The sequence below is a fragment of the Cyprinodon tularosa genome, unplaced genomic scaffold (genome assembly GCF_016077235.1).
Source record: "Cyprinodon tularosa strain WSP-4 unplaced genomic scaffold, ASM1607723v1 ctg194, whole genome shotgun sequence".
Classification (NCBI taxonomy): Eukaryota; Metazoa; Chordata; class Actinopteri; order Cyprinodontiformes; family Cyprinodontidae; genus Cyprinodon; species Cyprinodon tularosa.
In genome coordinates, this window is record NW_024038699.1 from 1,009,067 (window position 1) to 1,036,655 (window position 27,589).

Consider the following 27,589-nt stretch of genomic DNA (forward strand, 5'->3'; position numbering starts at 1 on the left):
GCTATTCTGTGATGTTTGTGGAGAATGGCAGGATGCTTGACTTCTTCTGGCATTTTCAATCTATTCAGACGTCCCCCTACTCTCAAAACACCATCTTGTAGGTATGGATCTAATCTGGAGATTGAACTAGTTCTGCCCAACTGTGTGCTTCCGTGCTGCAAAGCTTTGATTTCAGCTGCATAAGCTTGTCTCTGACTGAACTTGATCAGCTCTGTTTCGGCGTTGGACAAATCTTCAACAGTGAGCATTTTCTTTTCCAACTTTCTTCTAAACGTGATCATCTGTTGTTGAACAAAAGTCTCAACTTTCTCTGGTTCATTTTCAGACTGTTGCACTTTTAGTACAGTTTCTTTTCTCTTTTTACTCAGATGTCTCAGAGTCTCTTTGAAGCGCAGAATCCAGGCAACGGCTTTTTTGAGCTTATGCCAGCTGGAGTAATGGTCAATAAGTTGACTCATTGTCTCATCATTTCTCCATGGTTTTGCACACGTCATTGCAACTGTTGTCCTTACTTCATTCTGTTCCATTAACCTAGAATGTTTAGGTTGTTTTGGCCAATGCTCTTCATTTAACAGGAAACTTGGTCCTTGAAACCAAATTACACTTTTGATGAAGTTTTCAATTTTCAAACCTCTTGATGCCAGATCCGCTGGATTTTGTGAACTGCTCACATATTTCCACTGAGATCGGTCTGTCAGTTCCCTGATCAAAGAGATTCGGTTTGCCACAAACGTTTTGAAGCGAATGCTGTCATTTTCAATGTAGCTCAGTACTGTGGTACTGTCGGTCCAGAAGACTGATTTCTTCAGTGGTAGTTGAAGTTCTTCTCTCAGCATCCGATCTACTTTAACTGCAACCACTGCTGCCGTTAATTCCATTCTGGGAATTGTCATTTGTTTAAGAGGTGCTACCCTGGATTTTCCTATCAGAAATGACACTTGTGTTTCACCTCGTTCATTATTCAACAAAAGATATGCCACAACCCCATATCCATCCTGGCTAGCGTCGGAAAAGAGATGAATTTGTGCAGACTCTGTGGGTCCAAATGAAGCAGGCTTAACACATCTGCTCACACTGAGTTCAGAAAGCTTGTCGAGATCTGACAACCACCTTAGCCATGTCCGGCGTGACTGTTCTGAGATTTCTTCATCCCATCCACGCTTCTCTTTACAAAGTTCTCTCAGAATAAGCTTAATAGGTAGTAGAAGTGGTGCCAAAAATCCTAAAGGATCATACACAGAGCTGGCAACAGATAAAATACCTCTTCTTGTGCATGGCTTGTCTGGCAGCTGAACTTTGAACTTGAAGCTGTCAGAACTTGTGCACCACTGAACGCCCAAAGCTCGTTCTACAGGAAGCTCATTGGGTTGCAAATCCAAGTCTTTTGCAACAGGTGCTCTTTCACTGTCAGGAATGGAGTACAACAGAGCTTTATTATTGCTCATCCACTTAGTCAAATGGAACCCACCACTTTCACACAATGTCATCAGTTCTTTTGCCAGTTTAACTGCTTCTTTTTCTTTTGGCACTGACTTTAGACAGTCATCTATGTAGAAGTTCTTCAGAACTGTCTGTGCCGCTTCTGCTGATGTATTTGTGGCTCCATCTTCAGCAGTTCTTCTCAGTGCATATGAAGCACAACTGGGTGATGACGTGGCTCCAAACAGATGCACGCACATTCTGTATTCTGCTGCTTCTTTAGTTTTGTCACCATCTGGCCACCAAAGAAATCGCAGCAAGTCTGCATCTTCATCTGGGACTCTGACTTGATAGAACATAGATTCAATATCTGCCATCATGGCAACAGGCTCCTGTCTAAATCTGAGCAAAACTCCAATAAGAGTATTCGTGAGATCAGGTCCTTGCAGTAATTGATCGTTCAACGAAACTCCCTGATAAGATGCGGTACAGTCAAAAACAACTCGCAGTTTTTTTCTTTTTTGGGTGGTACACTCCATGATGTGGAATGAACCATACTCGACCATCACTGCGACTCAGTTGTTCTTCAGGGACTCTTACAGCATAACCTTTTTTCAATATGTTGTCCATGAAAGCTTTGTAGTCTTGACAAAAGTCTGAATTTCTATTTAGCTTCCTCTTCAAAGAGTTAAGCCTTTGTTCAGCAATACCACGATTGTATGGCATTATCACATTGTCATTTTTCAGAGGCAACTTGATGCAATAATGACCATCGATGAGCTGTGCTGATGTAGTTACAGCATGCATGAAATGCTTATCCTGCTGAGACAGTTCTTGCCTCTCCTCATACTGTCGCTCTGGGAAATCTGTATTATATTGCTTCTCCAGCATGTCTTCAATGCTCAATACAGAAATACGATTGACAAGAAAATCTTGTTTTTCAGTGAGACGTGATTCACTATTTTGACATCTGCTGACTGGTCCATTTACCACCCAACCCAGGGCTGTTTTCACGGCGTATGGTCCGTCATTCTGGCTGTTGACAATCTTCCATGGCTCCATAGCCTTGTGCGCATTAGCACCAATGAGAAGTCCAATATCTGACTCTAAACTTGGAAGATGAACTTGTTTCAGGTAAGGCCATCTCTCCAAATCTTCCTCTTTTGGTATATTACCTTTTGTTGCAGGAATGTCTGGTTGCGTGTACACATCTGGCAACATGATGAAGTCTTGTTCATCAAGTCCACAAACCTCTAAATCTGTAAGGACATAACTACAAACTTTCTGTTCCTGCGTCATGGTTCGAAGAAGGATTTTTTTCTTTTTTCCATGTACATTCAACTTTCTGGCCAGATCCTCGGTGCAAAAAGTTGCTGTGCTACCTTGATCCAGGAATGCATATGTCTTGATGATGGTTCTGTTTTTCTTGTGTCTTATCTGCACAGGCACAATGGGAAGTATGCATTCATTATCTCCGGCCCCAGTGACTTCACCTTTTTTATATCCAGTGGACACAAGAGCACTTGTTACTTCACTTGTGTTTTGTGGGTTGTCATCCCCGTTTTCTTCTGACACAACACTCTGCTTCACCACATGAAGAATAGTTGGGTGCTTAAGAGAACAGTTGGAACATGAGGCCTTTTTTCTACAAGCTTTATATAGATGACCTGCTGTTAGACATCGAAAACAAAGACCATGTGACTTCAGAAACTGTATTCTGTCTTTCGAAGGCTTTTCTTGAATTTTGTTACAAACACTCAAAGCATGGCTATTCTTACAATAAAGACATGGACTTTGAAAAGCGCTGATGGTCTTGACTGAAGAAGTTGTTACATCACGCTGGCTCTTGGTGGTATCCTTTTCGGTGCAAGATGTATTCACAGCAAAACTGCTTCTCTTTGAAAGACCTTTTAGTTGGTCAGACCTTTTCTTCAAACTGCTCTGATTAGCTGGTGTGACATCCAGAATATCTCCAAAAAGCGGATCATTAGCAACCTTTGCTTGTTGGTAGATGAACTCTACAAGATCAGGAAATTTGGCTCGCGTTCCTTTTCTTTCTTGAATGCTGTAAGCATGGTTTCTCCACTTTTCTTTCAGTTTATATGGTAGTTTGTACAAGATGCTTTTCATGTTGGTTGGATTGTTCATCTCACTCATGTAGTCAACGTCATTCACTGTGTTGGAACATCCAATCAGAAATAGTGCAAATGCATTCAGTCCTTTTCTGTCATCTGGTTTTATCTGAGGCCATTCCATAGCCTTTTTAATATATGCTGTGGCAATGGTCAACTCATCTCCATAGTGTTGATCAAGCAAAGCCCTTGCTTCTCTGTAAGCTCTATCTGGCTTCATGTGCTCACAGCTGCGTACAAGATCTAGTGGTTCTCCACCCGTGAACTGTTCTAGATAATATAGCCGATCTTGTTGGCTTTAAGTTTGGTTCTCAATAGCATGTTCAAAAGCTCTTATGAACGATCTATATGAAAGTGGGTCACCTGTAAATACAGGAATTTCTCTGTGAGGAAGTCGAGATATACTATGTTGTTTTATGAGCATCTCAGTATGTTGATTTTGTTGCTGTAGAACCCGGTACAGATCATCTGAAAAAGAATCAGAACATTGAGCATGTGTCGAAATCCCTTTAAAGCGAGACTTCCTTGATACTGGAGGATCAATATTTGCCTGCTGTTCATCATCTGACAACATTTCTTGCCTTTCTGATTTGCTTGCAGAATGAACAGATTCAACTTTAAGTCTTGAAATAGCTTGTAAGGAATTAATCTCAGACTTCTGAGCTTCTTCATTTCCTTCATACACCTTTAATTTTGCGTCTGAAATGGCAAGCTTCGTTTCAATTTCTAGTTGCTCCTTTCTGAACTTAAGACGGGCTTCTTCCAATTCAATTGCTTCTTTCTTTTTCATTGCTGCTGCTCTTGCTAAAAGCGCTTCACGTTCTGCTTTAATTTTCAGCCGCATTGAACTTGTACTTGATCCTTGGGATGTACAGCTTGCAACCGAGGTAGCCTTTGAAACACTGTCATGTGGGTGCACATCTTCCTCTGGAGAGCATTGTGCATCTTTTATCCATTCTTTAACGCTTTGCAAGAAAAGTTTAAACTCATAATGTCTACCCTCGAACACATCTTGGTCTTCACGTTTATCTTCCTCACTTATCAGTTCACATAGTTCGTTATTAATGTGTTCATACTCTCTCAGGCATTTGACAAATAATGGTAAAGATTCTTCATTTATGAAATCAGCATTGCATTCATTCTGTTTCAATCTTTCAATGTTATTCTTCTCTTTTGTCAACTGTGACAGCTTTCCTCTTCTTTCTCCTTTTAATCTAATGATTCTGTCATCTCGAGCTCGTTCTGTGGGCTTTGGCTCCCTCTTCTGTCCAACCTGCGCAACTTCACCGTCGTCCTCCATTTAGTCCTGTTTTAATTTTCTTTTAATTCTTACACATAAACTGTGAGCCTCCAAACAGCTTCTTACTCTTCTAAAACGTTCACAAACATGTGTGACAAGAGTTCCTTTATGTGCAGGATTTCTATGTGTAGTTCACCGGGCTTTTCTAGTCGACACGTTCTGGCTTACTTAGCAAGTTAGCTTAGCAACCGAGCTGATGCGGGGTAGCTTCTGTAGCCCTTGATAACGACGTGGTACTTACGGATTTTACCACTTCAACTCCGTTGTCTCCTTCAGCTGAATTGAATCTCCGTTCGTCTGTAAGTCCTCTTTTCATTTTGACTTAGTCTTGGAAGAGTCATTCCATGAGATAGTCTTTTGACTTGTTGTAAGTGCGGCAAGCCTCACTAGTTTAGCCCCTTAAAGCTCTTTCGAACGCGACACTTTCTTCTTGAAAAAAGGAGGTCTTGAATCCGACGGTATTTTTTAGGTCTTTACTGAATTTAAAAGAAATAAAATAACAAGCAGATTCAAAACAAATAAAGTGACGGTCAAAAGACTGTGTTTCTCCTAAGGTGCCAAACTTCTATAAAGAGCAAGTCCTTTTTTCTTTCATAAACCAATTATTCGAAAACCAATCAAAAGGCACCACGTCATAAGCTTAACAACGATTCAATTATAGATGCTTATCAATTCCAAAAATGTATATATGGCTCCTACACTGCCGCATTAATAAAGCTACTTACATACAAAGCAAACATCAAGTTTTAAACATTTAAAGCACTTATATAAGGTAATCCTAAAAAGTTCATTTTACTCATACTTTCAGTTTAGTTATTTACAAGAGAGAAAATGGGAAAGTTTTTTGCTTCTGCAGAAGACAAACCAAACAGATGCACAGGTCTACAACACCTTCAACTGATTTGGAAAACGCTGACATATTTGTTTATGATCTAAATAACTATTACTTAAAGCTTCTGTGAACCTCCATGTGTTTCTTCAGATTTCCAAGTCGAGAAAATGCTTTAGTGCAAACGGTGCACACAAAGGGTTTCTCTCCTGAATGGACTCGCATGTGATTTTCAAGCTGGCACTTTTGATAAAATCTGGTTTTACAGACGTCACATCCAAACGGTCTCTCTTCTGAGTGGACTTTTACATGTCGCTCTAACTGCATTTCATTTACAAAACATTTACTACAGTCGCTACAACTAAATGGTGCTGTGTGTACCTCCATGTGGTTTTTGAGATGATGTTTTAGAGCAAATCCTTTACTACAAACATCACAAAAAAAATGTTTCTCTCCTGTGTGAACATGTAAGTGTCTCTTTAGAGTCTCTTGTCGTGAAAATCTTTTCCTACAAACACTACAAACAAAGGGTTTCTCTGCAGTGTGGATCCTCATGTGCTTCTTTATATTTTCCTTTCGTTTAAATCTGGTGCCACATATGTCACAAGAAAAAGGTTTTTCAACAGAATGGACTTTTAGATGAGTTTTAAGTTTAGCTTTTTCATGAAACCTTCGACCACAATTATCACATGCAAACGGTTTCTCGCCAGTGTGGAGTCTTATGTGTGTCCGAAGAGTACTCTTTTCTTTAAATCCCTTTCCGCAAAAATCACAGATATGTTCTATATTTCCATTGTGTGACATCAGGTGTAACTTCATAGAAGTCAAATGTTTTAAGCGTTTGCCACAAACCTTGCAACCAAATGGCTTCTCTCCTCCATGGACTCCAACCTGAGCCATTAGCGTTGAATTCAGTTTAGATGTTTTACCTCTTTTAGGGACAGACCCCTTACTTTGTTGAGTAGAACCCGTTTGAGCTGAACCGATGTCAGGTTCTGCTACTCCACATTTCTCTCCATCAAGTTCTGCTTTCATCTGTGTAGCTGAGCTGCTGCCTGAAGCTTCTGCCTCTCCGCTGTCCTTAGTTTTGGTTTGATGAAGCTCAGTCGACTGAAGTTCCTCTGTGTTCTCACTCTGCCCCTCCTCATCCTCACGTACCCACACTTTGTTCTCCTCATCTTTTATGTCCTTGGGCCTGGGGTCCTGTTGAGCTGAACAGGGGCTCCAGTCATGGGGAACCTCTTCTTTAATCACAACAATCTGTTGGACTGAGAACAAAGACCACATCTACATCTTTAGAAATACTAGCCATATATCCAAAACTTTAGCAGTATTCCAAGAGCAAAACCTTTTTAATACAGAGAAATGCAGATGGGTATAGAAATTCTTTAGTGCATCTATCTAATAAAATTGCAGAAATGGATCAAAGAACCATCATGTTACACAGAATTAGAAGCAATTATCAAAGTGAAATACTTATAAAAACAGACATCTGAATATTAAAACTCTGAAAAAGAGATTATTCAAAGCTAGGAAAAAAATTAGACCTGTTTCCTTGGCTGCACTTGATGTTATCAAGGACCAGGCTTTTAGCTAGGAATATCTAATAGGGTATACACATCAGTGTATCACATCTTCAGGCTTGCACGGCGTAGGGTGGTCCAAGGGTATCCTTCCTCTGGAAAAGTTTGAAATTAAGACTCTCTGAAATGCTATTACCTGTATTTTGAGGTGAAATGCAGCTAACTTTTTGTCTTTGTTACAACACTACTTTTGTCCAAATTATCGGAAGTATGTCTGCTTGACTAGAGGTGGAAATTGCAGAAGGAAAACATGAGATTCTTTTAAGGTAAAATATTATGTTTTATAGGTTATAATTCAAACATACTGCCTGGGTGAGAGGTTTTTTCTTTTTTTACTACTAGGGCTGAACGATTTTGCAAAAAAAAAAATAAAAAATTTATATATATATATATATAATTACGGTTTTATTTAGATTTTCCTTTGCAATAACCCCAAGCTTGCTCTTCCCAGGCTTTTAATTTTAAAAGCATGCTTGCCCAAAGTCCATTGTTGCAGAACTTTACTATAATCTTTATGGTAAAAAGGTGCTTACTCCTACTATCATCAATGGGTCTAATGCTAGTTGCAATTCTCTTTACCGTTCTGTGTGGCAACAAACCCACTTCAAGGGTTTTACAGCCACCTAAAGACCTGGAGTGATAAATTTAGTGCCTCACACTTGTTAAACATAGTGTGATTGTTTGAATTGTTGAAAGTTGTGTTTTGATTTATTTAATTCTATTAAGGATTCTTGTCTGGAAAAGAGGCCAGACTCCAATAGACTCAATGTTTACTCAACATTTTACTGTTTCTGTCCACCTCTGTAACTTATTCAGATTAACTGCATGTAGGGACCTTCATAGCTCTTTGCAGACTTTAAGTCAGTTAGAAAAACTGTTTCTAGAGTAGAACATGGAGCCGTGAAGGCTGTTATGATTATCTTGTTCTTGTTTATGCAGAGACAAATAAAGTTCCAACTGGTTAATTGCCATAGATCTCCTTTCATCTAACTGGTTTTCATAGTTTAATACTTTTCCCCACATAGCACTACCTTTTACTAGCCTGTAGAAATCCTGAATTCATGTCTGATAGGCTGATGTCGGGTTATACTGAAAAAAATCATTCATAATTTAGTATTGTGTTATCCTAAGACAATGCAATCTAATAGGTAGATTATTTTAAAGTGTTATAAAGCAAAATGTTGTTTCTTAATTTCAATAAAAGACTATTCAAGGCACCAGAGGCAAAAGTAAACAGCGACATATTTACTGGATAGAATTTACACATTAATTTTCTTAAAAGTCCTGCTGGCCCGTTGTAGCTACCAGCCAAAGTTAGTTATCTGGAATGTAGACATTATGTATAACTTACTAATATATTTGCCATCATGTTTCTGTTCCAGCTCTGTTGGAGATGCTGCAGCTATGAGGGACACTTGACTGAGCCCTCCAGGGTCTTCTGCCTCTGCCTTTATTTTCTCAGACATCCTTAGTCAGTAGCTCTGTAACGTCCCTTAAAGAGACTGAACGAGGATCAATAAATGAACTTTCAAAACCTTAAACCTTTAAAAACAAAAAAGGATATTTCTCGTCTCTCAGCTGCTTTAGCTCCACGGCTAACACAACATTCGGTCTGCTAATGTAGGCTAATTATACAGTCTGTATCGCAAACCCCAATAGGAATCATTTTAGTGGCTCAAAACAAACAGGTTAGAGCGCCGCCTTCACGAAGCTGGACGACGAAAGAGTACAAGGCATCAAATTTAATCTTAATGAATATAAACATTTGGACGTTTTTCCTAGCGGGACCTGCCTAGCTAACGGCTAACAGTTCTACATCCGGTTTCTTCCTCCTCGCTGACCAATCACCGACAACTACAGCTCAGCTGTGCAAAAACGAACTTCCGCTTTTTTAACTTCTAGATTTCCAGAATAAATATATAGATGGGTAGATTACAAAGTTATGTATAAGTATGTATATTTGTGTTTGTTTGTGTGTATATAGTTTTTTTTGTTGTTTGGTTTTTTTTTTGTTTTGTTTTTTTTTTTTTATTTACAAACCACACTCCATAACAGTAGGTTATGGAGTTACTTGTAAATCCAACAAGTAGAAAAAGAAGAAGAAATAAATGTACAGGTTAAATGAACAGTGTTTGTTTATATCAGAGCAGACTTCAAATAATGCACATCTGTTTTATTGTTGGCTGATGTAAGGGCTCTGCTATTAGCTATAAATAAGCTGCTTACATTAGTTTGGGTAGAATAATTACCTTTATGCATCACCCCAGAAGTAAACAAACTAATTCAGTCCTTCATTTTGGCTATCCCCCATATCATTACGAATAAAAACTCATAATGTTAAAAAAAAAAGGATGTTATGAGGGTAAAACTTTACCTATTAATTTATTATGCTTAACTTTAAAAAACCTTTGTTTAAACCTTTACTGTACCACAAGGGAAATTGTGGTGTTAAAGCACCTGAAGGGAATAACTCCTAGCAAGCAGAACCAAATATTTCCATATAACATTAAAGTCATAATGTAAAAAAAAAAAAAAGGATGTTATGAGGGTAAAACTTTACCTATTAATTTATTATGCTTAACTTTTAAACTCTTTGTTTAAGAATAGAATAGAAAATCCCTTTACTCTACCACAGTGGGGAAATTGTGGTGTTACAGCAGCAAAATATTTTGAAAAGTGGTCACAGAAATGTGGACCTCAAAAAGTATGAAAAAAACAGAATAAGTGACAGAATTAAAACACATAAACAAATAAAATACTGTACTGTACTATAAAAACACAGCTGAATGGAGTAACTCCTAGCAAGCAGAACCAAATATATCCATATCTGGTCTCCAGCCTTTACTCTGCACAATTGTCTTATTAACAAAATAAGACAAGTATTAGGAACTGTGCTTGATTTAGCATTTTAATGACTTCTTTCAGAGTTGAGTTTGATTAAATTCCCCAGCCTCTACAATGGGTTCTATGCACAACTCCTATACTCTGAATTTAAGAAGGTTGTTTTGCTTCCTGTCTTTCCCTACTAGATCAACAGATTCATCCATGTGTGCTTGACCTCAGAAACCATTGCCAGACAAACCTGTATTAGTCAGTTCATTCAGTAATGGAACACAGGAAACAAAAGAGCTGCCTTAAGTTTAGGAAGTAGTGGAGTTGTGCACAGAGCCCATTGTTTAATTTTTTTTTAAAAGAGCTCATACCAAGCTACAAAGCATAGCGGTTTGTTTTTCTGAAAAAAAGCCTGATAGGAGGGTGATAAATTTGAAATCTCAATTATTCTTTAGGGTGGGAGTTTGCTGTAGTTAGGAGCTGAACTTTCTCATTCACAAGAGCAATACTGCATAATGTGATCAAACTAAAAAAAACAAAAAAAAAAACATAGCACCAGTTTAAACCTTTCACACATAACCCTAATATAAATTTGATAAATGATTAAAAAACCCAAACAAAAACAACTGATTAAAAACAATCAAAACCGAACAGGCAGACCTGAAAATGTCGTCTGTGTGGTTCGGTTATCATAAGTATCGAAAGTATCGACTCATGAACACTATATGTCAGACTCCATAACCTGCCCATGCCATTTACACTGCTGTATTGCACACTGCACTATTTGCACTACCTTGTACATTTTACTTTATATATATATATATATATATATATATATATATATATATTTTTTTTTTTATTTATCCATATTTTTATCCTAAGTGTATATATTAGTATATTTTTTGCATGCCTTATACCCCAGTGTTTTTAGAGATTTTTATAATTTTATTTACCTATTTCATATTATATGTTTCATGTTGCACGATTGTACCATAAAAAATTCCTAGTTGTGAACTCCTTCACTAACATTGGCAATAAACCCGATTCTGATTCTGAAACTTTAAAAAGTATCAATACTCAAACACTAATTTGTCATAGTATTGATATTAAATGCTGGTGTTGTTTGCATATTTTTGTTATTGTTAATTTTAGATTTCTAGATTATTTGCACATTAAAAGAGGCAAACTTGAGACGCCCCTACTATAGTACTTTATATTATAGCACCTACATTTTCATACAACATCCATGCTTATAAAGGTGTTGAATTTTGGCACTCATTGAGACAGTGATTACGAAGAAAAAATGGTGGGCAAAGAGAGCTGTAGCATCCAGATAATCAAAGACAATTTCACTGTTTGACAAGTAAGACTGCTTTAATAGTTTTGTTTTATTTAAATTCTTAATTATTCTGACCTGATTTTTGAAAGAAAAAAAAAAAGCAAAACCACAACTAATTCACAGTAGAATGTTGTGTAGTTTGTACAAATGTTTGGAACAAATAATAGTTATATAAATAATACAAAATAAAATAATAATAAAGTGTTAAAGCAGAAACAAAGAAAGCAATAATTCATTATTTAGCACATCCTTACAAAAAACTGTTCTATGTCAAAAGGTTCCCACTAATTAAAGTTCTTTGCATGCAGGGATTTATATTTCAACAGAAGCAGAATCATTTCAGTAGGAATCAACAGTACGAAATACATATAAAAAGGCTAATAATGCTCTATGATATAGAAGTGTGCAAAAAAATATCAATAAAAAATGTTTTTCTAACTGACCGTTTATTTTACCAGCATAATAAACAAGCTTTTTTTAAATCTCAATGAAATCTTTAGAGAGCTCGGGATGTGAGCAGATGCAGCATCACAACTGTTCCCCTCGCACATCCGAGTTTAGCAGCAAAATCTACAGATTCATTGCTAAATGAAGGAGTCAAGCACCTCATACATTTATCCCTGACTTGTGCTTTAAAAGCTATTGCAATTAGAATGACAGCAGCGTTCTGGAGGAAAAAGTTTGGTTGTACAACAGCTAACATGATAGCCTGTATGAAGGAGCAACATTTAGGGCTGGTTGCTAAATTAACGGTAATTAACAACCCACCTTTAGCACCAGCCATTAGTAAAACATATGCTACAGCCTGGTTACAGAAGCACTGTGGCAATTGTCTTGGTTACAGCTTTTCAACCAGAACGTTTTTGGTTTTTGAAATTTATTAGCTTTAGGTAAAAGTATTGAATCCCTTCTGAGCTGTAGCCACATAATTTGCATACACTTGTTGATGCTAATAATTTCTGTTGCTTCTTTGTGTATGTAAGAATTTATATATAGATTACAAAAATCATAATTATGAATGAGCATTTAGAAGGGAGTGAAATATAAGCATGACACCTGGGATCTAAATTCCCCAACCCAGTATTTACAGAACAAACCGTCTGTAAGAATAGTTGATATGTGAGTGAGTCCCACATTAAATGCACATATTTTTCAGAGCAGTATATCTTGCTGTTGAATGAACAGATCTACCTATTTTGCCGGAAAATGATGGGGTATAGTTTGCACCAGACTACATTTCTAAAACATTTTGACCTTGTCAACACTTGTTTAGTTACTATGGAGGTTGAAACAGTTTTGTTTCCAAGTAACAAGATTTTCGTGTTTGGCTAAATAAACTTTTATTAAATATAATTTCAAATCTTTGTGTTGCAGCTGTTTTTTTGAATCAGTCATGCTTTCAAGCAAGGAATGATTTATTTTTTTTTAAGAAAGGACATTACACCTACAACATTGGGTGTGATGTTACTTCCCTTTATTTTTGCAACATTAGATGGGGTGTCGTCCGGGATTTGAAACCATGACCTCTCGAACAGACTGTTTAAATCATCAGAACTCCAACCTTGTAAGTGTTTGTTGGACATAATTAAAACCCTGTTTGAACACAGCATAACATGTCGAGGCTAACAGTAAAATAAAAGAAAGGTAAACAACCCATTGTACCTTGATATACACTAGTACTTTTTAATGATCAAGTAATGGTATTAAGATTTGATTTTGTGTAACTCATCATTCATTTTAGATACCATACAATTTTTTGAAAATTATTTTAAATATTATTTTTAGGGAAAACATTTTATACCAATCTGTAGACTGGAGGTCAACTATTCCAGTCCCAAAGAGCTGCAGTCCTACAACCTTTTGTTATATCCATTCTCCTCAATACCCAAAACAGAAAAATCAGCACATCATTCAGATTCAGGTGAGTTTGGGCAGGTGAGCATCTAAACAAATGTAGGACAGTAGCTTCCAAGAAGACTGCTGGAAAAGTAATGATAGAAAAGAAAACAATCAAAAATGATCATGAGTTGCAGGCCTCATGAACACCCATGTGTCTCTTTAGATTTCCGTGCTGTGAAAAAGCTTTATTGCAGACATTGCACACAAACGGTTTTTCCCTTGTGTGAATACGCATATGCCTCTTTAGATTCTCTTGTAATGTAAACCCTTTGCTACAAACATCACAAATAAACGGTTTCTCTCCTGAATGGACTCTCATATGCTTTTTAAGGTGACATTTATGATTAAATCGACTTTTACACACATTACAAGCAAATGGTCTCTCCTCTATGTGAACTCTCGCGTGTCGCTCCAACTGCAGTTTGTCAACAAAATGTTTACTACAGTCGCTACAACTAAACGGCGCAGTGTGAAAATTCATATGTTTCTTCAGACCTCCAGGATTTGAAAATTCTTTACCACAGACAGAACAGCTAAAGGGTTTCTCTCCTGTGTGAACACGCATGTGTCTCTTCAGATCTAAATGTTGCGAAAATCCTTTACTGCAAACGCTACAAACCAAAGGTTTCTCTCCTGTGTGAACAAGCATGTGTCTTTTTAGATTGTGTTGCAGTGAAAATCCTTTACTGCAGAAACTACAGATGAATGATTTCTCCCCTGTGTGAATACGCATATGACCCTTTAGATGATCTTGTTTCAAAAACCCTTTACTACAAACACTACAAACAAACGGTCTCTGTGAAGTGTGGGTCCACATGTGCTTTTTCAGACTTTCCTTTCTTTTAAATACTGTGCAACAAACATCACAAGGAAAAGTTTCGTCCAAATGGACTTTCATGTGACTGTTAAGAATATTCTTTGCATGAAACCTTTTGCCACAATCATTACAGGCAAAAGGTTTCTCTCCAGTGTGGACTCTCACATGAGTCTGCAGAGAATGGTCGTCTTGAAATCCTTTTCCACAAAAGTCACAGTTATGATCTCTCTTTGCAGTGTGAGTCTTCATGTGAAACTCGACATGAATCTTACATTTGAATCTTTTGCCACAGACACTGCAACCAAATGGCCTTTCTCCAATCTGAGTATTTCGCTTAAAACTCATTTTAGATCCTTTACCTCTCTTGAAAGTAGTAATCTTACTTTGTTGGGAAGAAAACTCTGGATCAGGGTTGCTCCCTGGTTCTGCCCCCCCACAGTCATCTCTGTTAGTTTCTATTTCTTTCTCCACTGCTGAGCTGCTTGTTGGAGCTTCTGTCTCTCTCTCATATTCTGTTTTGATGTCACAAAGTTTTGATAACTGAGGTTTCTCTTCTTCTTCAATCTTCACAACAGGCCGATCTTCCTTCAGGCTGATACAGTGTTCCTCCTCCTCCTCCTTTACATCAAGGGGCTCTGGGTCCTGCTGGTCTGAGTTGGAGCTCCATAGATCATGACGTTCTTCTTTAACAACCACAATGTGAAGGTCAGGGAACACTGAGGAAAACATAAACAATAATGTTTTATGGCAAATTACATCAGGAAATAATGATTTTAAAAAGTGAACACTGCTTTTGATAAGACATTTAACAAGAGCAGCATTGAAATGAATATATATTTAGAGATTCCCATGTTTTACCTAAAAATAGAAATACTAATTGTGTGAAAATTAATTTAGTATCGACAAATTAACATAACAATGTTGGTCAGGGAAATATGTCAGCCTTATCAATAACTGACAGGTGTTTTAAGGTAACAATACACCTTCAATGTTCATTTTTATTGAGAAATACTGAGAAGTACCCACAAAACAATACAATTAAAGAAACATTTAGAGAATTGAGGTGACAGTGGCTAATTTTCATATCTTTGCAAAGGTAGATAACATTGGAGGATAAGACAAGGTTTTGCATGTAAGTATAAATCAAACCCCCAAAAATATCTATTGGCTGATTGATCAGTGCACCCCTAATACTACCACTACTAGACTAGTTCAAACTCCAGGGTGTACTCTTAGGCCCCGTCCACACGAAGTCAAAACGAACACGAAACGCAAATATTTTCCAGAACGTTTGTCTTAAAGACGGAGACGTAAAATAAATGTGATCGTCCACACGAATGCATGAAAACGCTGCAAAATGTATGCCAGGCCTGTAAGTGGCGCCGTGGTGCCAAAGCAAAAATAGGCGATGAAATGTTGGGCATGCGCACTAATATTTATACATGGTTGCCCTGCGGGTCCATTTTCGTGGTTCAGTCAAATTCAGGTGCTGAACTATGTCGTCGATATTGCTCTGTTCTTCCTGGAGATATTCCAGAAGAAGAAGATTCTGTTGTAAGCCTGACAGCAGGGTGAGTAGCATGATCAGCAACCATTCAACAGAGTACGGCGCCATTGTTGTTGTGATACTGTGTCGCGCATGCGTGTTTAGAGGCGACGCTATGACGCATGCGTGTAAGAAAAAAAATGCGGTTAGAGCTTAAAGATGGAAACGCGAAAATGGCGTTTCAAAATCTTCCCACTCTGAAGGCTGAATAAAAAAAAGATCGTTTACAGAACCCCGAAACGACGGCTTCGTATGGATGAGAGGCTGGTTTGGTGAAAAATTTGTGCGTTTAGGCCAGGGTTTGGCTTCGTGTGGACGGGGCCTTAACTGCAACAACCTCAAAGTTATTTACCACTTGTGGGTACTGATTCAAGGATTTTTCTTTTCTTTTTTATTTACTTAAGCCCACACTTTGGTGCAAACCCTGGTGCTATTATGTTTTGCATTTTTATCATATAATGGAAGCTGTGAGTCTCTGTGAATAACCTTGTGGGTTTAAAATAACAATAAAGGTTCTAGATTAACACAAACAAATAAGCCACCTACTGAGATCTTGATTGTCTTGTTTATCCTCCAGTTCTGATGAGGATGTTGCAAGTAAGGGGGACACCAAACTGAGCCCTCCAGGGTTGTCAGCCTCCATGATTTCAGAGATTCTGGCTCCACTTGAGCTTCTCCTGGTTCATAACCTTCACATGCTTAAGTAACATCTTTCCCTACAAAAAAATAATAATAAATCTTAAGAGAACATGTAAAGTGTGATACTGGGTCAGAACTTCTGTCCATTAATGATCTCAATCTTTGATTCCACGGCTAAACAAGACATGTCCACAGTCGCCGTCATCTTCCCCGCAGTCTCACAGACTCCAAGTGTGATCTCGTAACACTAAAACACACTTCTGAAAGCTTCAACGTCTGAAACATTGATTAGTGTCTGACGTTAGCTGCTTTAGCTCCACTGTGGCTAACAGTCCATTCACTTTGATACTGAAAGCAACAACCTTTTGTAAAGCAAGCTTCGGTTCAATTAATGAGGTTTGACGTAAATATCGAGAAGTCTAAGACATAAATTATAAATTTTTCTTATTCAAAATAAGATATTTTTTCTATTGGGATTTAGCTAGTCAAGCTAATTTGATAACAACCAGTCACATCCGGTGAAAAATCTACTTCCTGTTTGGAACGTAGGCATTTCACAATAAAAGAAGAAAATACAAACTTCAACAAACGTTTATAGCGATATATTTATAATATATCGCTATAAACTATAAATATATAATATTTAATTTACTTTTTTAAAGTTATTATTTGTCATTTATAGAGTGGTTTAATTTAATTTTTACCTAAGAAATTTATTTAATTGAGCTATTAAATCCCCATGAAAAAAAACCAAAACAAAACAAGAATATGGCTCTTTTATTTGCCATTTTACAAATGCTCCACAGCCGCTGTATTTTTATTTTTGAATTTAACAAACACTCCCAAGAGGGCTAAACTGTGCGAATATTCAGTGAATGCAAGAAAATAGGAAATAATGCCTTAAAAATATATAACAGTCATTCTTAATAACAGGATTTTTATCCAGGATATTTTAGAGCATGTATATACAGAGATAAAACATGTCTGGTTGTACTTCACAATACATATGCTCAAAATTGTATAATTCAGGGGGAAAAAATACAACATTTTATGTACATTAGAAACAAATTGTGGACATAATCCAAACATGTAGTTAAAACCTTAATATGTTTTTGGCAGGAGTTTTTATAACTTTATAATAATCTGCATAAAGCTGGTAACTGGCCGCTAAGCAATTTAAAGGAAAACCCTCTATAAACAAAGACCACACAAAATGGATCAAGTACTTAACCTTGGGGTGGGCCTACTCCAATTTGTTCTTCAAAGATGACTTTTTCTCATTGAATTTGACAACAGGGACGTGGCTAGACCTATTTTAGGGTGGCTGAAGTCATCCCTTCGTTGGTATTAGCCACCCCATAATTATTTTGCGATTTTTATTGTTATTTTTTTATTTATTGATTTTTTTTCCATATAACCCCAAACAATTGCAGTAAAGCACTGAAAACGAGCCACCAAGAAGGCAAGTTAATCTGAAGATAAGTTCCTGTTAGTTTATTTACAAACACAATTATTTATACAATTATTAATATCGTTAGGATATTCATTTCCTTCATTGGCTCCGCGTCCAGCGTCACGTCACGTGGTACACGGCCATCAACTGGACCATAGCAGCTGTGCAGTGCAGCAACAGCGCGCCCTTTGAATCTTCACACAGTCATCGAGCTTGATTAGGAAAGTTATGGTTGCGTGCAGATACATACGGTGAGTTTGCCATTTGATGTCAGCGGTTTACATTTTCTTCACTTTACCTGGAGTGAGGAAAGAGACAATATAGGCCTAATAGCTTGTCTGATTCAGTAGGAATTACGTTACCATGGTGAACAAAGTCAGTGGTGTGGGAAAACACGATGTTGTTGTAGCCTACTAGCATCATTATAATAGTTTTGTCACAGGAGCAGTGATGGGCAGTAGCGCCGCTACATGTAGCGAAGCTATTAGTTTAACTACATTTTCAAGTAGCTTGACCGTAGCGTCGCTGCTTTATTTATCAAGTAACTTTCCTGTAGCGACGTTATTGTTTTGATCAAGTAGCGACGTAGCGTCCACAAACGCTACAAAATCCAGGGCAAAACTAAGAAATGAAACCAGGTTTTCTATTTCTAAACAACAATCAGCCACAAAACTACTGTAAATAGCAGTTTCAGCTGACGCTTTATAAGTGGCGTAGTAGCACAGGCACACTCGTAGGGTTAAACAAGCGCACCTTTTCCGAGGCTGTCGTTCTATTGGCTGGAAAGGTTGCTAGGCAACGATCCAACTGCAGTCTGAGAGAGCAAAACAAATCCGCAAGCAGAGCGTAACTGAGACCCGTGCAGAGCGGAGATGGAGGCAAGCGAGAGGAAAAAATATCTGTGATAATATAGAAAATATCTGTTTAAATCTGAGAGAAGAAACAAAGATTTTTGAGAGAAGAGAAAATATTTGAGAGAGAGCGCATGTTTTGAGTGTGAGCATTATAAGTTTTGAGTGCAAGAAGATGAAATTCTTTTCTCTAATTGAAGTTATGTGCTCTTGCATTATGGCAGGATAATTCTCCCATATCTATGTGCCACCAGTCTGATAGGGCGACACTGTGTGATATGGTAGTGCTTCCTTGGGTTGACTATAGTTCTAAGTTGTACGTTTCATATACTGTTGATTTTGTGTTTTCATTAATACATTGTACTTAAAAATACTTCCTTTATTTGCATTAAAACTTTGTCAGACTGATGTGAAAAAGTCTCAAGGATATCCTTCTTTGCAATGATGCTATTGCCTATTGCCTACTGTCCATTTATGCAACTTGTATTTTGTGGTTAAACTTTAGATTAAGCAGAAATCTATCAAAGATAATGCTGCATTTATTGTTAAGTTCCTCACATATATGTGTTTCTCTCTGTGCCAGGTGTAGAGAAAGACATGCCAAAGTCCAGGTCACACACACACACCAAGCACACACACAGAAACAGGGTTATTGCAAAGCAGACAGGGGTTCCTGACAGGTTGTGGGTGCAGGGGAGATGGGGAAAGATGAATGGCCAGGTTAAGGGTTTATGAAGATGTTGGGAGTCTGTTGGTTAGACAACTGTCTTCTGTAGAAGGTTTCCATTATGATGAGTGGCGAACCACTTGCCTTCTTCCATTTATGCAGTAATGCATGGCACCTACCATTTACTCTTTGTAATTTAGCACATTTTAACTGGTGTAGTTTAGTTGGTGAAGTAGCATTAGTGAGGGAAGTGTTTCCCAGGTATGTTGCTCTTAAAATAATGAATTTATAGACAGCGCCTTAGAAAGTGCACTGAAAAAATTTCAATATCTTACCTAGGGGCTAAGCCACCCATGTCTCTCAAACCTAGTGACGGACCTGTTTGACAACCTGGTCTCTAATCAGATGTATGGATCAAAAACAATCCATAATGTTCTTTAGAAAATTAAAGGCAGTGCAAAAGGCATTAGGTCATAAACCACAGTTACCACCCCCATCCAGGAACCTCTTAATGGTTTCAATAAAAGGAAAAATGGTAACTTCTATTCAGTACTTTGTGCTTAACCTAATCTGTAGTGTAGAATCTGATTTTTCCAGACCATGGTCAATTTATTGTGTTAATAGAATCTCTTCTAGTATCATGAAAAACAAACAGGAAAGAAAAAAAATAAAACACAGATGCAAGGATGCGGATATGTGGTTTAACTGGAGGACCCTGGTTTGAATCACAGTTGCATCAGAAAGGGGAAAGGAAAGGAGCAGCCTAAAGGACATCAACGTTGGATTTTTCTACCATTTGGTCGCTGACCACAATACTGGCATTACTTCTCTGCTTAGGATTAAGAAAACAAAAACAATTGCATCACTATCTATTTAGGGTGCACCCTAAAAATAATAGAACATTTTTCACAATTTCCTGCTTCAAATATTATTAGTAATTTACTTTTTAAAGTTCTTTTGGAAATGTAATGGTCCTTACAGATGTATTAATAATGAGCCAGGGTGTGTTTATATTTCTTTATTTCAACATCAGTCATCTAATTACAATGTTTATGCAAATCATTCATTTTTAAAAATTGTTTTCAAACATAATTTTTAGGACGACAATCATGTTGCATCATGCTGACATCTTTACATCAATCAGAAGTATCAGAAGTACTGTTTTTCACAACAGAATATTGTTGTTTTTTTAAATAGCTTTAAAAAAGCGTTTGTTTATTTAAAAAATAACATTAGAAAGCAGTAGTTAAATATTTCTAGCAATTTAATAATTTACTGAACATTAAATTTAACCACAATCATACAATACCTTTCATTAATATAGACGTCCAAACTCCCAGTGACTGGACATCTCTCAACAAAGGATTAACATCCAAGTATCCTCTATAACTGCTATTTCAGCATGTCTCTGAATAAAGATACTATACACAAAAAGCAATCAACTACTACTACTACTACTACAACTACTACGAAAACCATTATTATTCTTTTGTAGAGAAAAACATTACAAAGATTAAAAACGACAAACGATTATTAGCAAATAATTTAGCTTAACTCAGGTTTGCTAACTCATTTGATGAAAAAAAGAGAATGACTAATACCACTTTGAAAATAATGCACTTCTTTTGATCAGGTTGTATTTCAAATAATCAGAGCTTATTCAAAACAGTTTTATGAAAACTTTTCTTCCAACAGGTAAAAAATTATCCAGTCTTTCTGCATCCTTAAAGGCATCATTTAAAGCTCAAAGGGCAGAGAATTTGGCGTTCTGAATTTAATATAAACAATTTACTACAAGCAACAGAACCTGTACTTTATGATAAATCTCTAGCCGTGGTGACAGAAACAGTTATTGAATAAAACAACCATCCTCATCCTATTTTATGAAATATCTAATTAGTACTTCACCAGGAAAAATTATCATCTATATAACCTTTTGTAAACAACATATTTATTTTGTTTTTATGCAATCATAAGGATTCTCCCATGTGAACACACATGTGCCTCTTCAGGTCTAAATGTTGTAAAAATCTTTTACTACACACACTACAAATATAAGGTTTCTCCCCTGTATGGACAAACATGTGTCTCTTTAGATTCCAGTGCTGTGAAAACTGTTTGCTACAAATGCTACAAATGTAGGGTTTCTCTCCGGTGTGAACCCGCATGTGCTTCGTTAGTTTAACTTTCTGTGAAAATCTTTTACTACAAACAACACAAGTGAAAGGTTTCTCTCCCGTGTGAACAAGCATGTGCAGTTTTAGACGGAATGCGAGTGAAAATCCTTTAGCACAAATGCAACAAATAAAGGGTTTCTCTCCTGTGTGAACTCGCATGTGACACTTTAAACTGTGTGAAAATGAAAACCCTTTGCTACAAATACCACAAATAAATGGTTTCTGTCCTGTGTGAGCATGCATATGCTTCTTTAGATTTTGCTGTTGTGCAAACTCTTTGCTACAAATAGAACAAACTAGTTTTTTTTGTCTGGAGTGAATACTCATGTGCTTTTTAAGGGATGTCTTAAGTGTGTATCTTGAACCACAAACGTGACAGGAAAATGGCCTCTCCCCAGTATGGACTCTCATGTGTGTCTGAAGAGAATGCTTTTCCAAAAATTCTTTAGAACAGATATCACATCTATGTTCTTTCTTTCCGCTGTGAATCATCATATGTAATTTCACAGAGTGTTTGAGTTTAAATCTTTTGCCACAAAGATTGCAACCAAATGGTTTCTCTTCATGGTGGCCTTCACTCTGAGTTGTAAGGTTAGCACTTAGTTTAAATGTTTCAGCTCTTTTGTGAACCATTATCTTACTGTGTTGGTAAGAATATAATGACACAGGGTTCCTGTCTGGTTCTGGTCCTCCACAGTCCTCTCCAACAGATTCAGCTGAATGGCTGGTTGAAACTTCCGTCTCTATGTTCTCTTCAGTTTTGATTGGTTGAATCTTTGATGACGGAGGTTGCTCTTCAAGCTGCTTTTCCTCCTGATTGATCCCCAGCTCCTCCTTTTCCTGCTTTATTTCAGGGACTTCTTGCTCCTGCTGGTCCACACTGGAGCTCCCATCAATGAGATCTTCTTCTTTAATCACCAATATCTGATGGACTAGAAACCAAAATGTTTTTAAAAATAAAAAAAACACAACATAAAGACATTACACTGGAAAAACACTCTAGAAGTAAGTAAAAAAAATCTTAAATTAAGTGTATTTACCCTTAATTTGAGTAGGTAAATGAGATGATTTGCCAATGGAATGAGCATTTTTATTCTTAGATAAAATGCACTTGAAATAAAGACAATGCAATTGTGTTTTCTTTTTTTAAATGTAAATTGTCTTTTTCGATTGGCAAAATGTCTCTTTTACTGTACCTTCTCAAACTAAGAACAAATGCACTTATTTGAAGAAAAAATACTGATCTAGATTTTGATTTTGAATTTTTCCAGTGTAGACATTCAATTAAATGGAAGACTTTCTTATGAGATCAAAAAACTATTTGGTTCAAGTTTGAGAAAATCTAATTAGTGACAAACTGACAAATGACGAATAATTGATGTGGCGGCAATCTTTGAAGATATTCATTACTTAACAAAACAGCAATAATGCTGACAACACATTATTGGCAGTCCCATAGAGTCCTTGCAAAACTACTCAATAAATTAACTTGCTGAATAAACGCAATAAGTAATTTATTTATAAATAAGGTAGTCTTGGGGAATTCTAAAAGAAACTTATAATATTAACAATCGTGATGAAGCTAAACATGACGCCATTAAATTAATGTGTTGAACCAGAGACCCATCTAAAAGTTTTAAGACTGCAGGGACTGGAGTTTGAGTCCACTGGTCTAATCTAATTTATCATTTGTAGTAGGGCTGCACACTATTAGGAAATCTTGCAAAATCTGTGTTGTCTATTTATGCTGTTTTGTTTTATTTTCTCTCTTTTCACGCATCATTTCCTGTCTCCTTATCCCTCTCTCTCTCTTAAGCTCTTATCCTCTATTTCTTTCTCACATCCCTTTCTGTGTCCGTTGTATATGATTTTACTCCTAAAATAAAGTTAAATAAAGTTTAATATACAGGTATCAAGCAGAACCTTATGGCAACAGCCATACTGGTCTGCTTGTGAAAGAAAAGCTTTTGGGCTATCAGCTAGCCCTGGGACATTGATTCCCATAGCTATATTGGCTATACAGGACACACACACACACACACACAAAAAGGAAATCTTACAATGACATTGGTAAATAGTCTGTACTAATATAGTACTTTTCTTAAGTCAGGAGACTTGACCAAAACATTTTACACTACATTCACTCATTCACCTATTCACATAAACACTGATGGTGGCAAGTTATATTGCAGCCACAGCTGCCCTGGGGCTCACTGACAGAAACAAGGCTGCCGTACACTGGCGCCACCTCTGACCACCTCAGTAGGAAACGAGGGTGAGGTGTCTGGTCCAAGGAAACAACAACACTGAAAGGCAGAGACGGGGCTTCACCCAAAAACCCTTCGGTTGCCGAGCAAACTCCTGCATCCAAAGTCACTGTCGCCCCATTAAACCACATTAAAGTTGTGTCATCCGGGTCATGGCAACCACTAAACAGGCTTATATCAGAGGCAAACCGATATTTGTTTCAAAAAAACTGAGCAAAAGTCTGGTTTGCCCTTAAATAAGCCTGTTTTGTGGCATTAATATTGCAATACTGATATTGTTCACTATGTATGCTTATGTTTTGCTTTCCCCTCTTTTGCATCAGTGCTTGCATCTCCATCAGTGTCTAATGCAATCTTCCAGGGTTCTCGCCAGGACATTTCATTACTCTGAAAATTGTCCAAATTACATTGAATTTAGGCCGTTATTCTGAGTTTTAATGAGGGCAACAGACATTCAAACTGTTTTTTTTTTTAACACATTCACATCATTATTTGCACATACACATACGAAGTTTGTCTATTTGTGGATCCGAGGTCAGTGCTATGAAAACGTGGGTCTACCTCCGCTGTTCAGTCCATCTTCGACTCAGACTCACAATAAGTGAACTTGTAGGCAAGTGAACCTATATACAAGCAAGGGTGTAGTGTCTCCAAAACAGCTGTTCTGTCAAGTGTAACCAGCCAATGGTCAGTGTTTTTTTTCCTGCCAAATAAAGTGAGGCATCACAACACCTTGGTGAGCTAATCTGAAAGTTTGCATATTAAGAGCATGTCACCTCAGAGTATGAAAAGGGAGAATAGAATAAAGAAATGGGAAAGGGCATAATTAGCGAAGAGGCAAAAATCTAAGATGTGGGTGCCACAGATTGTTTCTCTTTAGCACCCTTCCACTAGCCTGGGTGCCAGTGCGAACTTAGTCCCGCCCACAAGGTTTGAGTTCGGGGAAGTTCGGTCTGGCTCTGCTCCATAGTAGCGTGAGTATGATCGCCCACCCTCTGGCGATCCAATCAAATTGTCAGGGCGGGCTTTATGCGATGACGGACAGATGATCAACAGTAACGTAATCAACCACGTGACCAAAGCGCGCTTGGGTGACAACAACAATGGCTGCCACTGGAGGGTTGAGGTGAGTAGATTCTGCTATTAGGTCTGTTCTAGAAGATATCGACAGCAAATTAATTTTAAAAGAGGAACAGAGAAACGCGATCAAGGCTCATCTTCTTATTCTAGGCGTGCAATTGCACGCTTTGATTTTTGTGGACAACAACTATGCTTCGCTTAACATACGTCACGCACTCCGTTGCTCTTATTGGTTGTAGGTCTATCCAATTGAGTGCAGAGGCATTTTTTTTCCTGGTTCGTTCGAAACACGCCCCATAATCACAGCTCTATGGAGCAGTATCAGACTCATATTCTGACTAGAATTGAGTAGGACTATGTCAGGCTACCCTTCCACCACCCTGTTACACTCATAAAAATCCTGTTGAGAACTCTGTCTTCTGCTGCCCTGATATTCTGTTCAAACAGCTTCTTATTATTTTAGCCTGAAATGTGTAATCGAACAATTACTGCACTCAAAAAAAACACCCATGCATTTAGGGCTGCAACTATTGATTAATTAAATAATCGCTTAAAAGTTGATTTTTATTAATTGGGACAATGCAAATTGACTTCATTCCAAAGCAGATTATTTGGACTGACAGAACAAATAAATGCACAAAACAGATTGCTGTTTAACTGCTCTATTACAATACAAATAAATGATAGTGCTACAAACTATGTATGTTGCAATATACAAATAAAATAATCAATTCTCCACATGACTTCTTCCCCTGCTACAGATGTTTGGCTTTAAATTAGCGGATGTGGTTGAGTTAACTAAGAGAAGCAATGGAATAACTGCTGGGATATTTACAAATATGATTTTCACTCCCACAGTCTAGCAGAGTTTATACGTGTCCCAGAAGAACTTTATTTACTCCTTTTCATAAAACATATATGTTTATCACTTACTGAGATCTTTGCAATCTTGTGCCTGCTCCAGTTGTGATGCGGATGCTGCCAAACTGAGCCCCCCAGGATCATCTGTCTCAACCTTCATAATTTTAGACATCCTCGCTCCATTTAAATCCTCATTTCTTAATCCCAGTTTGCAGGCTTCATATGTCAGAGTAGATCAGGGTTTCAGCCATTCAGTCTCTATATTCTTTTTTTCAGGTTCCTGAAACCAGAGTCAGACAAAAATAAGCGTATCAACAGAAAATGTAAATAAAGCATAGAGATGCACCAGAAATGGAAACATATGCTTGATGGTGGTCAGCTAATAACAATCAAAAGAAAGTTTTGATATATATTAATATCTTCTGAAAATTACGCAAAGTAGTTTAAGTATAAAATGCATCAGAAGCTACTTTTACTGCATCTAAGAACAAATATGATGGGCCTATATTTATTCTGATATAATTATAAATTATGGTTTGTTTGTTATAAAAGAACACTGATTTCTATGGTCATTCGTGCTGCTTTCTGCAGCATGTATGGATGAATCTAACTAAACCACAGTGCTTGATGTCTGAAACCTTTCAGAGACGTTTGCTGTCCACTGTGCATCTGTCCCTGGTGTTTCAGTCCTCAGCTTAACAAGAATTAGGGAAGATATCAACAGACAAAGTGGTCAAAACTACATAGATTCCCTCTTAAAACACTGAACCAAGAACATTTATCTTAAATATATATGATAAAATAGTGGCTAAATACTTCTGGCAATTTAATAATTCACTGAACTTTACATCTAGCCACAATCATACAATACCTTTAATCAATACAGATGTCCAAACTCCCACTAATTGGACAGCTCTCCACAAAGGATCAACTTCCAAGTTTCCTCCATAACTGCTATTTCAGCATATCTCTGAATAAAAGATACTCTACACAAAAAAAAAAAAACAGTCAGCTACTGAGAAAACCATTATTATTCTTTTGTAGAGAGAAACATTACAAAGATTAAAAACGACAAATGATTATTAGCACATAATGTAGCATAAGTCCCGGCTTGCTAACTCATTTGATCAAATAAGAGACTGACATATACTTTTAAAAGTAAAAAAAAAAATCCGTAGATTACCTCTTAAAACACCGAACCAAGAACCTTAAGAGCTTTTACGTAGATAACCCTGACTAGTCTCTGCTGTTATCTGAATTAGCTCCACGTAGAATAACGGTTCAGTCATTTAGCTTGGTTCTAAAAACGGTCCGTGATTCATGCTCTCATTGAAATTATCACAGCGGTTAAACACAAGGTTAAATCGTAAACGCGACATTAATTGTACCCTCCTAAGAATATAAATAAATGTTTATTTCTGGCGAGACTGAGCAATTAATAATAACAACAACACCGTCACATCCGGGTATTTCGTCGTCTTCCACCAATGAAAGGCTGTGATTCTTGTTTTTCTTCTTCTTCTTGGGTTTTTTGGCGGTTGGCAAACACTGAAGTTGCGCACTACCGCCAATGAGGAGTGTGGCTAGTCTTGTCTTGTTGCGTTTAATGCTGGTTGGCAAACAACTTTTCGGTGTGCATTACCGCCACCCACTGGTGAGGAGTGTGAATCAGAATGGCCCTATTTATAAAGATACTTATATTTATTTATTTATCTATATATCTATAATGTTACTTTACAAATTCTAAATCCTCCTAATTATTCCTATTATTATTAAATATTTAAATAAATATTGATGAGTGTGGTTCATGATTGATTATATTAATTATATAGCAGTAAAATTATGTAAAATGTATAATTTTTTAATGATTTTTATTAGTAGACCTCCTACGTTTTTTT

At 37.1% G+C, this 27,589-nt stretch overlaps 3 protein-coding genes across 4 annotated transcripts; all 3 read right to left on the bottom strand.

Annotated features, from left to right (window-relative positions):
* Nucleotides 1–5,557: 5,557 nt before the first annotated feature.
* On the bottom strand, nucleotides 5,558–9,098 carry LOC119782501 (oocyte zinc finger protein XlCOF6.1-like). Its single transcript, XM_038283498.1, has 2 exons — nucleotides 8,615–9,098; nucleotides 5,558–6,948 (listed from the first exon to the last, which is right to left on the bottom strand). The coding sequence occupies exons 1-2, from the start codon at nucleotides 8,727–8,729 to the stop codon at nucleotides 5,795–5,797; spliced, it is 1,269 nt and encodes a 422-aa protein (XP_038139426.1). The 5' UTR covers nucleotides 8,730–9,098; the 3' UTR covers nucleotides 5,558–5,794.
* Nucleotides 9,099–12,499: 3,401 nt separating this feature from the next.
* Nucleotides 12,500–16,747, bottom strand: LOC119782500 (gastrula zinc finger protein XlCGF57.1-like). Its single transcript, XM_038283496.1, has 2 exons — nucleotides 16,243–16,747; nucleotides 12,500–14,866 (listed from the first exon to the last, which is right to left on the bottom strand). The coding sequence occupies exons 1-2, from the start codon at nucleotides 16,337–16,339 to the stop codon at nucleotides 13,455–13,457; spliced, it is 1,509 nt and encodes a 502-aa protein (XP_038139424.1). The 5' UTR covers nucleotides 16,340–16,747; the 3' UTR covers nucleotides 12,500–13,454.
* Nucleotides 16,748–20,309: 3,562 nt separating this feature from the next.
* On the bottom strand, nucleotides 20,310–27,197 carry LOC119782473 (gastrula zinc finger protein XlCGF52.1-like). Of its 2 annotated transcripts, XM_038283448.1 has the most exons (4): nucleotides 26,875–27,197; nucleotides 26,563–26,677; nucleotides 25,764–25,971; nucleotides 20,310–22,415 (listed from the first exon to the last, which is right to left on the bottom strand). In XM_038283448.1, the coding sequence occupies exons 3-4, from the start codon at nucleotides 25,861–25,863 to the stop codon at nucleotides 21,277–21,279; spliced, it is 1,239 nt and encodes a 412-aa protein (XP_038139376.1). In that variant the 5' UTR covers nucleotides 25,864–25,971; nucleotides 26,563–26,677; nucleotides 26,875–27,197; the 3' UTR covers nucleotides 20,310–21,276. The 2 variants fall into 2 exon arrangements, with proteins under 2 accessions (XP_038139376.1, XP_038139377.1); XM_038283449.1 differs by lacking the exon at nucleotides 26,563–26,677.
* Between the last annotated feature and the right edge of the window lie 392 nt (nucleotides 27,198–27,589).

Coding starts and splice junctions, on each gene's coding strand:
- LOC119782501 (XM_038283498.1), bottom strand. CDS start 8,729: ATGTCTGAGAAAATAAAGGCAGAGGCAGAAGACCCTGGAGGGCTCAGT. Junction 6,949..8,614: donor ACATGATGGCAAATATATTA/GTAAGTTATACA, acceptor CTTTGTTCTCAG/TCCAACAGATTGTTGTGATT.
- LOC119782500 (XM_038283496.1), bottom strand. CDS start 16,339: ATGGAGGCTGACAACCCTGGAGGGCTCAGTTTGGTGTCCCCCTTACTT. Junction 14,867..16,242: donor ACAAGACAATCAAGATCTCA/GTAGGTGGCTTA, acceptor TGTTTTCCTCAG/TGTTCCCTGACCTTCACATT.
- LOC119782473 (XM_038283449.1), bottom strand. CDS start 25,863: ATGTCTAAAATTATGAAGGTTGAGACAGATGATCCTGGGGGGCTCAGT. Junction 22,416..25,763: donor ACAAGATTGCAAAGATCTCA/GTAAGTGATAAA, acceptor TTTGGTTTCTAG/TCCATCAGATATTGGTGATT.